The sequence below is a fragment of the Tyto alba genome, unplaced genomic scaffold (genome assembly GCF_018691265.1).
Source record: "Tyto alba isolate M040663 unplaced genomic scaffold, T.alba_DEE_v4.0 Super-Scaffold_17, whole genome shotgun sequence".
Classification (NCBI taxonomy): Eukaryota; Metazoa; Chordata; class Aves; order Strigiformes; family Tytonidae; genus Tyto; species Tyto alba.
The window spans coordinates 18,063,155-18,076,542 of record NW_024881279.1 but is presented as its reverse complement, the minus strand read 5'-3'; the positions used below and the strand labels follow the sequence as shown (position 1 = coordinate 18,076,542).

Genomic DNA, 13,388 nt, shown 5'->3' with positions numbered 1-13,388 from the left:
GTCTTTGTAAACAGGCTAAAAATATCGCAGTGCTGTTCCTCTGAGGGCTCGGGAGTTCAGAGAGGCTGGGAAGGAAGCCGGGGTCAGGCCGCCTCCGGGGAGCAGGCGCAGGCGTCACACGTAGGCGCGGAGCCGCAGGACAGTCTCCTCTGGCTCTGCAGAAACGAGGGCTGGCTAGAAGAGACCCGACACACCAGACATAGCACGGGTGTCCTGCCACCCGGCCCTGGCGAGTCAGCAGTGCCAGCTCTCCTTGGCTTAGTGCTAATTGTGCCAGAGTGCGGGAGGTGTGACTTGGAGCGGCCCAGAGCTATGTGAGAAGCCCAGTGTGGCAGCAGGGAGAAGCCTGGGATGGTGGAACAAAGTCTGGCTTTGGTTCTGCTCCTCTTCTGAAGAGTAATTATTCTCTTCTCTGTATCCTTTTGTGTGTTGGGTTTGGTGGTGCAGGTCCCGGTGTCCTGCAGAACGCTGCCTTCTCCAGGCGGTGCCACCCCAGTCAAACAGGGGTAAGCTGTCTTCTGGGCCCCTTTTCTGAAGGGTGCCCTGTGTGAGGCTTGTGTCCCATTTTCTCTGATTTCTGGAGTCAGAAAAGACTATTCTTTCAGACATCCTATTTCAGAAGTAATGAAAAGCTAATTTCTGTTCCATCACACCTGTGTACCTCATTAAAGTGTGTAGCTATCCTAACCACATCCTGGTCAGGGTAACCAGGACCCAAGTCTGGATGTCTCCCTCCATAAATGATGCAAAAGCGTGTTCCAACTAGAAACCTCATCAGGAGTTATTTCAGTTTGCTATATATGTCTGGAAGCCACGAGGACCTGGAACATTTTTGGATTTTCCTTCATTAGTGCTTAACCTCGTTACGTGGTGTGAGACTGTGCGGCACAGAGTTAATCAGTAATGAGCGCTGGTGCCCCATCAGGCATCTGTTACGTGCTGTGAGCAGCTGAAAGCAGAGACCAGGGATCAGCTCTGGTCTCCTAGCAATAACGGCAGTGATCTCTGCTGTTGAACGCTACCTGGCTTCTCCATTTCTCCACTCTACTTATAAATTGAAGTTTCCTTCATATGAGCTGCGGCAGTGGGAGCCAGGGGTCAGCTGCTCTCCCAGGGTCTGTGGGAGCTGCCTGGTGCTGGGCAGTTCAGTCGCAAATGAAGAGGGAATAGGTCCAAAACTGAATAAATGCACATGTTGGGCAATAAACCCATCAGAGCCCAAATACGCTACTAGCATCCTCTCGTCTCTACCTGCCTGAAAACCCGAGGGAACCCCGATCCACCCAGCACTCAGGTGGGTTGGCGTGGAGGTGGGTGCCCTGCCACCCGCTTGCGTTTGCCTTCCTGCAGCACGACTCTGGGTGCAACAGCGCCTGGTCACGCTCACCGCGCCGACTGTTCATTGCGACAGAAATTCAAACCCCGATCGGCTGCCTCTTCTCTAGCCAGAATGAATTCAACAGAGAGGTTATTTGAAAGAAAATAACCTTTGCAGTGTAAAAAAGTTTAAGGGTAAAAGCACTAGATTTAGCATGCTTTTCCCATTGCCTCTGGCAAAACTAGAGCAGAGTGTCAGGGGTGGTGTCCGCAGTATAGCACTCAGCAACGTGCTTTGCACTGAGCTCATTCAACTGGGCCACGCTCCAGTTTATCGAGGATTTCTCACTGTCGTAACTCTAGTGCTTCGAGTACCTCTGTGTGTTTCATTTGTCTCCATCCTGCAACTGATTTAAACTATATGTATCCTGCATTTATGTCCTGACAGTATTTCTTGCTGGGGCCCGTGCCACCCACACCTTTGGCACTGTCACACTCAATCCCCCTTGCAATCTTGGCTGTAGATGCTGATGTGAGCCGGCAGCCGAAGGGGCTGCTGCTGAATACCGAGGCAAAGAGAAAGGAAATGGCATGTCAGAGCCCTGCCGAGATGCGAAGAGCGGCTGGAGGGAGCTGTGACCGAGCTGCTCTTTCCCAGGGAGGATTCTCCACCCCATCCTGGGTGGGATCTCGGCGGTCCTGCTTAAAGCTGAGCAGACGGGGTTGGAGTTCAGTTGCCCTGGGCAGGACTTGCTCGTGAGCAGGGACACGGGAATAACTTACACACAGGACAGTGATACATTGCAGTTCACTCTCCCCATGGAAGGTAAGAGGAGGTTCATTTTCTTTCCTTGATTGTTCTATTTCTTTAGTGTTATTGCCAGAAAACAGGGTGTGAGCTGTTTTGGGGGATAGAATGACGAAGTCATGTGTCTGGTTGTTCCTGCCTGAGATGCGCTGTTTCTGTCTGGGCTCGTTTAGACAGAAAACAGAAAGTTTTACAGGGATAGATTTTGTTTGGGATTTAGAAAAAAAAAGCAACAAAAAAACCCAAACAAAACCCAAACAAAAAACTACCACTAACAACAACAAAAAAAACCCAAACAAACAAAAAAATCCCAAAACAGAACAACCCGTAGTTCTTAGAATTTTGCAATCTAATGCTTTAGCACCTGAAAGTCACCCAGAGGGCATGCAGTACAGAGCCGGGGCGCGGGAGGGTTTCGCGCTCGGCAGAGGTTTCTCCTCTAGAGGGTAGCAGCTACCTGCGCCGCGACAGCCGGGAACCCACGCCGCGGGTGGCAGCGGCCACACCGGCACCGACACGGCTCCCCGTGCCCTGCAGCGACTGAGACCCCCTAGGAGGGACTTAGAGTCCCTTTGGGGTGGTGTGCGTGAATACAGGGACATGGGTGTGGTTTGTTTCGCTGTACGTCTCACAGGTGATTAGTCACGAAATTCCACATGCTGGCCAAGAAATGGAGGTTTTCGTTTGTTAGATAAAAAATTCTATGTTTCGCTGTGAGTCAGCCTAGGAGTGGCGGGAGGGGGCACTGGTGGCTCCTCACAGGGGCCACCAGGACCCTTAGCGCTCACACTGAGGGCTTGTCCCTGCCCCTGCGTGTACAGCTGGGCAGGGGACAGCTTCCCCACGGGGGACAAAGCAGGGTGGTGGGCAGCACGGGAGCCAGGAATGCAGCAGCAGCAGTGTGCTGTGGAGGGGAAATGAATGTTAGCCCTTGGGAAACTGTCAGCATCAGAGGAGAAGATCCCCTGAACACTGAAGCATCTTCCTGAAAAGTAATGATGGAAGCAACCTGCTTGCCGTGAGGGAAGAAGCCAGGAGAGGGAACTTTGGGGTCCCTAAGCCTGCAGCAGTGGGGTGGCTGTCCCGGTCCCCAGCGCAATCAGAGGCTGCAGAGAGGCTGCAGGGCTGTGCTGGGCTCTGGCGCTCGGCTGTGCTCCTGCGTCTTCCCCAGAGCAGGAGGAGGTTTTGGGGTACAGGTTTAGCATGTGTTTGCTGCTCATCTGGCTTGACTCCTCGGTTGCTTTCCCACCTCAGTCCTGCTGAACCCGAGTACCCTCAGCAGGGCTGGATCCCCCAGCAGCACCCCCAGCCTGCTGGAGCTGGTGCCACTGTGCTGGGGCAATCCTGGCATTGCTCCTGCCATCAGCTGGGCCAGCTTCAGCTCCCGCCTTTGCCAGAGGCTTGCTCTGTAATGCTGAAAAAATCCTACAGTAATTGACAGATCTGTAGGAGGGTATTAAATGTCTACATGTCAGATGGTGGCTTTTATTTTATCACTTGGTGTAAAACATTCTGTATTCTCTGAGCAGGAGGTGGAAGTGTTGCAGTGAATGTTTTCAGAAAATAAATTAGTGTCATGTCGTCCCTTCCCAGCAATGCTCCCCTGACAGACGGCCACTGGGGCCACGGCTGCCCAGCCTCACTGGCAGCTCTGCGATTGCATGGGCTTTGAGGACTGTTTGCCAGGACCACAATTGGGAATAACACTGCATTTCTTGTCCTTTGCCTCTCTATACAATAAATCAAGCTGAGATTTCAACCCTCTGTTTGCTGATGCTCTCTGGCCAAGTTTTGAGTCAATTTATTTCTCATTGCTTTACGTCACCCTGGTGATGTGCCAGACACAAGAGCTGAGAAAAACCACGATTAATTTGCTGCATTTGAGCATCCATCCATCGGTACACAGAGGTCTTGAAGGCAGTGAAAAAGGTATATTTTTACGGTAGAAAATTGCTTGTCTTTAGGAAATTAATAAATTGTTGACAGAAGCTATAAGTCATAAGAGAAGACTGGGTTATGATGTCAGATATTCACCATGAGAACATTATGCTTTTGAGTGCTGATATGAGGAACGTGGTGGGGTGCAACCCGGAGGGATGCTGGCAGGAGGGGCCATGCCATGCCCAGCGCAGGGAAGGACCCACCTTTCCCACAGCTGCTGCACACCAGGGGTGCTGGGCAGGGAGAAGCCAGCATCTGCTCTCCTCTGCGTTGCATTCACTGGTGAGAGCTGCCTGTAAAGCCAGTAGAAGTGCCTGGCACGAAGCAGAAGCCTGAGGCGGGCGTTAGGGTGAGCCAGGTCCTGGCAGTACCCGCACAGGGTGTGCGGCGGTGGGGAAGCCTGATGGGTGCTGCAAAGGCCCCCGAGCAGTCACCCGGCTGTAAGCAGGGCTACCCCCTTGTCCCCAGCACCGGTCCCATATGGGAGAGCTGTTAAAGAGTCAGGGAGGTGGTTTGGGGAGAATTTTCATGTGGATTTCTGTTGGTTTGGGTATGAATTTGCCATTCCAGCTTCTGAAGTCCACCATTTAGCAACAACTCCGGGGGGGCATTAGCTGGGACCTGCCAAATCGTGGCCCTTGTGGTCTGGCAACATCCGTGCAACAGGCGCTGAGTGCACACAGTGCCCGCTGAACCCGTCCTTCCTCTGCCTCTTCCCATTTCCTTTGATGCTCCTGGGAAAAGGCAGGACCTAGAGCTGTTGAAAGGCATGCTTGTGTGGGAAGGAAACTTGGCTTCTTTGGTGAATAAATAATATCCAATAAGTAGCTGTTTTATGCGTTAAAACAAAGCTTTATGAAAGGCAAAAGACAAAGGAAAGGCTCTGCTGACAGCTCGGTAGGTTTCTACTGTGGTGTCTGATGTCTTCTGGCTGCTGGAGCCTGGGGATCACTTGTGGTTCTCAGCTTGGTTCAGCGACCGTAAGCATCTGTAGCAGGGTTGGTGCTGGCCACCCTGGTTTCAGCTTTCTGGGGCTGTGGTGCTGCAGACCTTGCTGCTGCTTTCATCGCCTTCCAGAAACAGGGCAGGAGCGAGGGGTGTGCGGGGGAGGGAGGTTTGTGGTGGGTGCACAGAGGGTGGTTATATGAAGAGGCCGGTGCTCATGTGCTGCACAGCAGCTTCCCACTTTCCTTCCCAGCTCTGAGGTCTCACACAAGAATGAGGATCCTCTTGAAATTTGACCTTTTTTTCTCAGTTTTACTCCTTGTATTTGGCAACTGTTCCTCCTTTCTTTCACAAAGCAGCACAGTAATCAGATGACTTCCCTGGCCCAGGCTACCCAGCCTTTCTTGATGGAACCTTTCTATTTGTTAGGCAAAGCCTATTGATTTAATTTCTGTATCATTATTCAAGCTAATATGAAATATGTCACTGATGATGGTGCATGAAATCGAACAGAGTCTGAAAAAAAAGGTGAAGTATTAAATAAACCTTGCCAAAGGACGGGAAGGAGGTGGAGGTGAATATGCAATAAGGTTACATGGTGCCGTGGCTGTTGCTCTATCTCTCCGGCTCCATGCAGGCTGTTAGTGCTTTCAGCTTCTGGGAAATGTTGGCAGGGCCACCTGAGCAGGTCAAACACCAGCACAGGTTGCTGGCAGGGATTGGAAGCCACATCAGACAGTGAATGGCCAAGCTTGTATCCAACCCTGTCTACCTCCTGTGCCAGTGTGCAGCTGCAGCCGTGGCTCTGGGGGTGATGCTGGCAGAGCAGTTCCCTCGATGGCTACCTGGCATGGGAGGCGAATGGAACCTTTCCCACCTAGTGCAAGGAAGATGAGAGCTGTCTGCTGAGGTGAATATACTGTCCCTTTCACCGGCGCATCTTGGCCTAAGCAGAAATAGCCACCATACTTGCTGTTATCCATAAATATAAAATTATGCATAAAGATGCATCTGAGGAGTATGTAATAAAGCAGATATCCATGGCTGGTTGTCCAGGGCCTGTGTGGGAAAGACCTGTCAAACACCGCTTTCTCTGGGCTCTTGGGGTAACTTGCCACTAGATGTCACAGCGTGCTTGGGTTTGTGTGGGGGACCAGCAGTGCCAGTGGTGCTGGGGACCCCCACCCAACCCACCCAAAGCGGGGATGAAGCTGTTCCCTAAAGTCTGTCTGTTGCACTGAAGCAAAAAAATCTCTTTGTCTGGTATTTTTTTTTTTTTGATCATTTTAGAAACAGATTTCATATATCATTCAGCAAAGTCAGAGAGACCAACAGGCAAATAAAGAGGTTCAGCTGCTGCCAGCCCTCAGGGGTGACCCAGATGGGACCCCTCCACTGGCCGGTATCCAGTGGCCCTTCTCCCACTGCAGCAAATGGCAAACTCTTGTTAGCTTCAGTTAATTTAGCAGGAGCACACTATATGTGTTTCAAAAACTTGTTCTGAGGGGAACAAGTTTTGCCATCAGTCCAATTCCATCCAGCACAAGGCAAATGGAGGCCAGAGCTCGTGCAGCTGCCCGGCACTGACCTCTGCCTAAACCATATCAAACATCTATTTATAGGCGCACAGGAAGCCGTACTGGACCCTGTGCTTCCTCTCTCATCTGAGATGAATCTTTAATCAGCACAGCAGCACAGGGAATATTAATTTTCTGTGCTTTTTCACTGAGCATTGCTCTGAGCAGTGGTAGAATATGTACATGGTTGGGTTTAGGCAGGCTGGTGATGAGATAGGCAAGTCATCTCCTAAACTTGTTACAGTTTTATAAAAACTGGGTATATTGTTAAAAGACTGGAAGTAGATTAGAGTGTGATGGATCTGCTGAATAAATAAATGAATGACAGCATGTAAACCTCCGGGTGGAAGGGATTTATGTACAGACGCAGACTGGCAAGGTCACGCCACCACACGTACCCAGGCTGTTCTTTGGTGAAATGTAGCTATTGCCGTAATGATGGCATTGCTCTGCTGCATTCATTTGCCATCAAAAATTAGCATGTTTTTGACAATCTCAAACTGAACAGACGTCACCTCCAGGGGCGACCGGGGCTGGACGCGGGCATTCTTTCCTCATGTTCAGTAGCATCTCTGATCTCGAGACTGGGATCTGCCCAGCCTGAGCACGGATCTTGTGCTCTGAACGCTGGTCTTCAAGCTGGAGAGCAGCTCCCCGGACAGGACACTGCTCCCTCCCTGGGTCCGGGGACACCGGGGGTTGCAGGCATGCTGGAGAGGAGGCAGGGCTCGTGCACGCGTGTGCGGGGAAGGGAGCTGCAGCCCATGCCCCCTGGATCGCAGCGTGCGTGTGCCCTCAGTCTCCTCCCGTCAGGGCAGATCTGGGGACCTTCACACATAGCAGAGCACTTACTGGTCTAGATGCCCCAGAGTCTGTGGGCATCTACCTAAGGAGGTATGTGGATATGAGTGGTAGATTTATATTTCTGAACAGCAGCTGCACACCAACCCCAGCTCACGCACTTTCGTGCCCCAGCAGGTGCCCTACAACTGACCTTGAAAGACCAAAAGCCCACTCCCAGACATGGAGAGTGAACAGTTTCCCATCAGACGTCACTGACAAAGAAGGAAAAGGCAAAGCAGTATTTTACTTTATAAACCACACTTTTTTTCAAGTGTATGTATGTATCCAATTCTTTTCTAGTCTCCATGTCCAGAAAACAGGGCTGTTCCCATGCTGTCTCTACCTGCTATATCAGCACATGCAGATTCTCTCATAAGGTGAAACGGTTTTCCAAAACGGTCTGTAATTTAATGAAAACATTCCTAAAAAGCCTGTGGTTTTCAAAAGTTATCTAGGAAGAAGACTTATTTTGAACCTCAATACCCTTCAATCTGTAGCAAATTTGCTCTTGCAGTCACCTCTGAGGCTGTGGACCCAGCATGTCTCATCAGACCAGCGTAGCAGAGGGCTCTATATGTTCAATGCTTTAACTGATTAGGCTACTAATTACAGAAGCTAGAGAGTTGTTTAAAGCAGTTGGAAGGAGAAATTGCAGGAATTTTCCTTGAACTGCTTCCAAACTGATAGGACATTAAACAAAGTAGAAGAACTTGGAGAAATTTAAATTACAGCTTGTGACCTGAATGTCAGACATCATGCAGCACATACACCTGGGAGTGTGTTCTCTCTGCAACAGACAAGATGGATGGGGTATAGCTGCAAACCAGTCGCTCTATTAATTTTCACCACATGAATCCTTCTGACCAATCACACATTATCATTTTGCTTTGTCTGGGATTGCTTTTTTTTTTTTTTTTTTCCCCTCCCATGGCACCAGTCCAGAGTATGTACAAATCTTATTTAGTTACGGTTATTTATCTTATTTAGTCACAGTTAGTGACTGTGCCTTAGTATGGGGAGTCACCCCAAATACTTACTGTACTGCTTTCTCTGTAGAGAATGAGACTTGAGCCACCCTATCATTCTCATCAATGTGCAATAACTGTCACAGAAAAAGGTGCTTTCAGCAGAGCGCGTTGCTCCTCCAGAGGAGAAGGTTTTGTTGTTTAGGGGCCACCCTTCAGTGTTGGGACATCAGAGCTCAGTTTCAGCTCTAGGGAAATGGCGTAGCCTCACCACTTTTCAGAAAAACATCTCTTCCCTGTGTTGGTGGGGGTGGGAGGATGGATGCTCAGGATACATGCAGAGAGGAGAAAAGGTGAGATGCATATAAACACCAAGAAAAACAGCAAAAGCTTCTCCAGGCTGTCCCACCTTAGTGTCTTAAGGCTGAGCAAGGTCCTCGTGGAGGAGGCAGTGGTGCGTCTTCCGTGGCCTGCTGGCAGTTCCCAGGGGCTGTTCATCTCAGGGAAGGAGAAATTCTGCCCTGGGGACTTTTTTCCCTTGCTGTTTTCCCTTGCCTGGAAGGAAATACCCCAGTCTGGCGTGCACAGCATCCCTGCCATGGGCGAGAGCAGCGCAGCACCAGCTCCACGTGCTCACCTGGGTTGGGGCAGAGGTGGGACTGGCAGAGGTGGGAGCTGGCAGCCGGGAACCAGCGTCAGCCCCGGGGCCACAGCCACAGCCTGGCTCCTGCTCCCTGTGGCCAAGGCCCGGTGAGACCCCCAGCCCCAGGCTCCGGCACTGCTGCAGCACGAGGAAGGAAGCCTTCTCCTGCTTGGAGATAGAGGTGGCATGGAAGGGTGGCGTTGTCTAACAGGTTTACTTCTGAAGAATGATCCTGGGACTCAGAACAGCAACCCTTTGGAAAAAAAAAAAACAATACTTAATTAACATAAATCTAATGTTCAGCGGTTATCACTAATCAGTGCAGATTAATAATCAATGCAGATTAATTCTGAAGCATGACCAAATTGCTGCAAGGCCCTCACACTAATATGTTTAATATATACTATATTAAGTGTGATTTCTGGACACGTTAGGGCTTCTCAAGGAGAGAGCAGGCAAGGTGTGGGCTGGGAGGCAGCCGGCCCAAGTGCTCTGCAGGAGGAATGTGTGGGCTCAGAAACATGCAGGGCCCTGAGTTTCTTTTCGCTTGTTTTTGTGGGATTTTTTCACCCCTGTGCTGTTCTCTCACCCTCGGATGTGTCAGCATTTGATTTGCACCAGGAAAAGAGCTGAATCCAGTGCCTGGCAATTAAAACTCACCAAGGAAAGCCCAGAGTATGCTGAAGAGCAGAGTGGTTAGCACACCTCCAGAGGAGCTGCCAGGAGGAGGGCGGCGAGAGGGAGCCCCGGCAGCAGGGCTGCAAGGCGGGTAACTCGCAGCTGGCTTGACAGAGGCTTTAGCATCCTTTCCTAAGGGTGTGTGAATATTCCTGGAAGAGAAGTGCATTAGCTTCTCCTCCTCCTGAAGGCAGAGCCTGACTTTTTCCCATTTATCCTGCTCCCATGTCAGCTGGATTCATAAAGCCACACCCTGGTTTCCCCGATGCTGAGCGCAGTGCCCCCAAAGCTGTGATCTGCTGGTGCCAGGAGACTCTGCACTTACTAGCTGTAAGGAAGCTGCCTCTTCAGTCTGCTTCTAGGCTCTACCTTCAGAGCTGCCCGACTTCATAACATTTTAATGCAATGTGCTAGGGAGTCTGCCTCATTTAAATCCCCTGGTGTGTGGTGACTGTTGAGGGCAGCGTGGCCCTTCCCAGGAATGGAGCTGGAGATCGGCAGTGGGCAGTGCCCCTGGGCCCCCCCTCCTGGCACCCTGCGAGCCCCTGTGGGTCCCGCAGCCTGGCTGGGGCTGGCCTTGGCAGCTCAATGGCAAGGGGCTTCAAGCACAGACCAGGCTCCTGAGGTGTAGAGCTTGTCCAACTCGGGGAAAGAGAAATTCCTCCTTGGGGCCTTTACTGGAGGCGGTTGGATGGTGGGGAACACGATGTCTCTGCTTCAGATGAGGAGGCAGCAATGATGCCCCGGAGACAGCAGGTCTCCAAGTAGAAACAGCCACCAGAACCATTCTGTGCCTGGTGAAAGTGCGCAGGAGAGGAGCTGCCCAATATCCACCTGAATTAAGTACCTGGCTCAAAATCAGACCAGTTGAGTCAATGGGCATTTTTCCTTTGATTTAAGAGGTGTGGGGTGGTTCCTCCACAACCTGCTGACCAGACCCTGGGATCCCGCCAGCACAGGCGGGCATGGCAGCAAGCTGGAATGAGGGGGACATGCTGGGCATGAGTAGGAAGGACTTTGGACTGAAATCCCAAGGCTGCTGAACATTTCAAGACAAGCTGTGCACACAAGCAGAGCCCATGTGCCGTCCCAAGGTATGGGTTCCACCTTTCAGATTGTCCTGGAGTCGCAGCAGCAGTTGGCACAGGAGTGATCTTCTGTTGCCAGGAGAAGAGAGCACACGATGTTCAGGGAGGAGAGGTCAGGTCTCTTCCTGTTTAGATGTTTTCAAAAAATGCTTGAGCATTTTAGTGGAAAAATGACTGAGGGAGCCATCCAAATTAGGAAACAGAAAATACTGCACTAGCATAAATACAGTTTAATAGCTGAAATGAGAAGCGGGCGGTTGTCAGGTAGGGCTGGTAAGGGGGCTGCTGGGCCGGCAGCTCGTGCAGAAGCTCAGCAGCCAAGGGGCATGTTCTCCCTGCCACGCACAGGGACACGCACTGGGCCTGCCCAGCAGTCGTTACTAGTGTTGTGCCAGCTTGGATGTCAGAGCCAAGTCACTGGGTGCCCTTCATCTCGGGTTCTCCCAACATGGTGCCAACAGTCACTGAGATGTGTCCTTCAAGCAGGGGACTCTTAGTATTTCCAGCAGTTGGTGCTGAAAACCATGACACTAAAATCAGAAGTTTATGGGGTGTAAATTAGTAGCAGACTTTCCAGTGCCAGGTTACCTGTGTGATTAAATTAGCTGTTCATATCTCATGTCAGCCCTGCTCTTGACTCTTTCTCCCCTTCGGCAAATCAGTGAACCTCCCCAAACCCCTTTCTAGCCATATGTTAAGTTGATGCAATGCTGCTTTTAAGTCTGTGCAATTATTCAATTACTCCCGCATCTGATTTCAAGTAATATGCCCTTAGGGCTATGATTCAGTTTTGCCCATTGATTTGCTGTGTGACCATGAACACCACATTAAATATACTTTTGATATTCAAAGGAATTGTGCTCATGTGTGCTCATGATCATGCCGTTCAAACTCCTACTGTATCCCCAACTTTCCAAGGAGAGTCTGCTTGTTATTTATTGAGAAATCTAAAGACAGAAACTAACTTCTAAAATACAAAAGAGATTTGGGAGCCTAAGTTCCATTAGAATTCATCTCAAGTGAGTTTCAATGGAGCTTGAAGAGTCTAAGAAAATGTCACCCTAGCTTTACCTCCAGGGTCTGACATTACACAGACACCTGAATTACTAAGGCAAGTTGCCTTTGCTGATCCAACCTGATTGCTGCGGAGCTTGCAAAGCATTAAGGATGCACATATTTAATGTCTGCTAATGCTGGAGGGGGAGGACGCCTCAAAGTGAAAACTACTGTGCATTTAAATGTGCTCCTCAAGGTTCATCTAAACCCCAAGCCAAGTAATAACAGCTTCCTCCAGCTCCTGGGGAGCCATTTTGGAGGGGCTGCCTGGTGCCCCTGGCTTTCTTATTTTAGTCACCTATATGTTCTGTGCATTGGAGAGATTAGCTATTGAATCAAGGAGTCATGTCTGTCTGAAGAGAGGTCTTCTGGAAGAATGAGTGGCCAAGGGAGAAGCGTGAGCATCCCTTGTCCTGCCACTAGGATTGGCCCCTGTCTGTAGTGATACAAGGTTTTCGAGAGTGTTTTCTCTTGGACATGTTTTTATAAGGAGCAACTGTGGTTTTCTTTAACTTTGTTGGAAGATTGCTGTGAAGTAATATGGACAAGAAGCAAACCTGTTTTCTGAATATTTTAAGAATTTGTAGCTTAGTTTTTTGTGTATGTTAATTGAAAGCAAACAAGGCTTGGGAAAGCAGCCACTATGGGTTTGACCCCAGGACCATTCTGGGAATAAGCAAACACAAATAACCCGTTCCTAAAAACGTTCTTTGCAACTCCACCCTTCAGGAGCGACCTTCTCTGCAACGATGTAAGTCTGGACAACATTGGCAGCCAAGGGCTGAATTAGCTTTTGTTCGTACTCAGCAGTTACTCTTATGGTACAGATAGCTCCCTGGAGCCAGGAGGTGGATTGCTGAGAAACCACGTACTCAGAGTGAGTGGTGATTGCAGAGTGGCTGTGTGCCATCCCAGCCCAGTGAAAAGCCACAGGCTGGGGGACAAGAGGTTGAAATGGGACCTCAGTGACGGTGGCAGCAGGATTTCATCGCTGCTCAGTGTTCCACTCCGTACCTGTATTGCAAAGGATTTAACTTGCAAAGCTTTTAAAGTGCTAAATCTCTGCACTGCTATTGATGCACTGGTGTTGTGGGCAGGTAGTGTCGGCACACCTGTAAGTAAGAGCTCTGCTGTGAAAGTTATTTTCTTTGAATCTGTAAAGTGTTTCATGCTCCTTGCCTGTGAAACAACAGAAATAAGTGTGATGTGTCATTTCTGTAACTACTACAGCTTCTACATAGGAAGCCCTCAAACCACTGAAATAGTTACACGACATCAGTGAAGACAAGGGCAGGGATATACTTGAATGGTTTAAAAAAGTAAAGCTACCAGACCTCAGCTGTGTTCTGATTATTTTCTTTGAATTTGCTTCCTTTTCATTGCTTTTTTTACACTGAGACATAAATAATGTTAAATTCCAGATCACCCTTGGGTCTGAAATTTAGCTGTAACAAGGACTTCTTCCAAGTTTTACAAAAGGATTTTGCTAACATGAAAGAAAAATAGCTCATACATAATAAACACTCC

At 49.7% G+C, this 13,388-nt stretch overlaps 1 protein-coding gene across 3 annotated transcripts in view; it reads left to right on the top strand.

The window, feature by feature from the left end:
* The first annotated feature begins 2,071 nt into the window (after positions 1 to 2,071).
* LOC104362729 (rho GTPase-activating protein 7-like) overlaps positions 2,072 to 13,388 on the top strand; it is a 54,021-nt gene continuing 42,704 nt past the window's right edge. For all 3 annotated transcript variants that reach the window (XR_006165091.1, XM_033005777.2, XM_033005771.2), the window contains exon 1: positions 2,072 to 2,143. Coding sequence is in view for 2 of the 3 variants with exons in the window: in XM_033005777.2 (XP_032861668.1) it covers positions 2,137 to 2,143 (7 nt within the window). In the remaining variant the exon portion in view is untranslated. The remainder of the gene's footprint in view (positions 2,144 to 13,388) is intronic.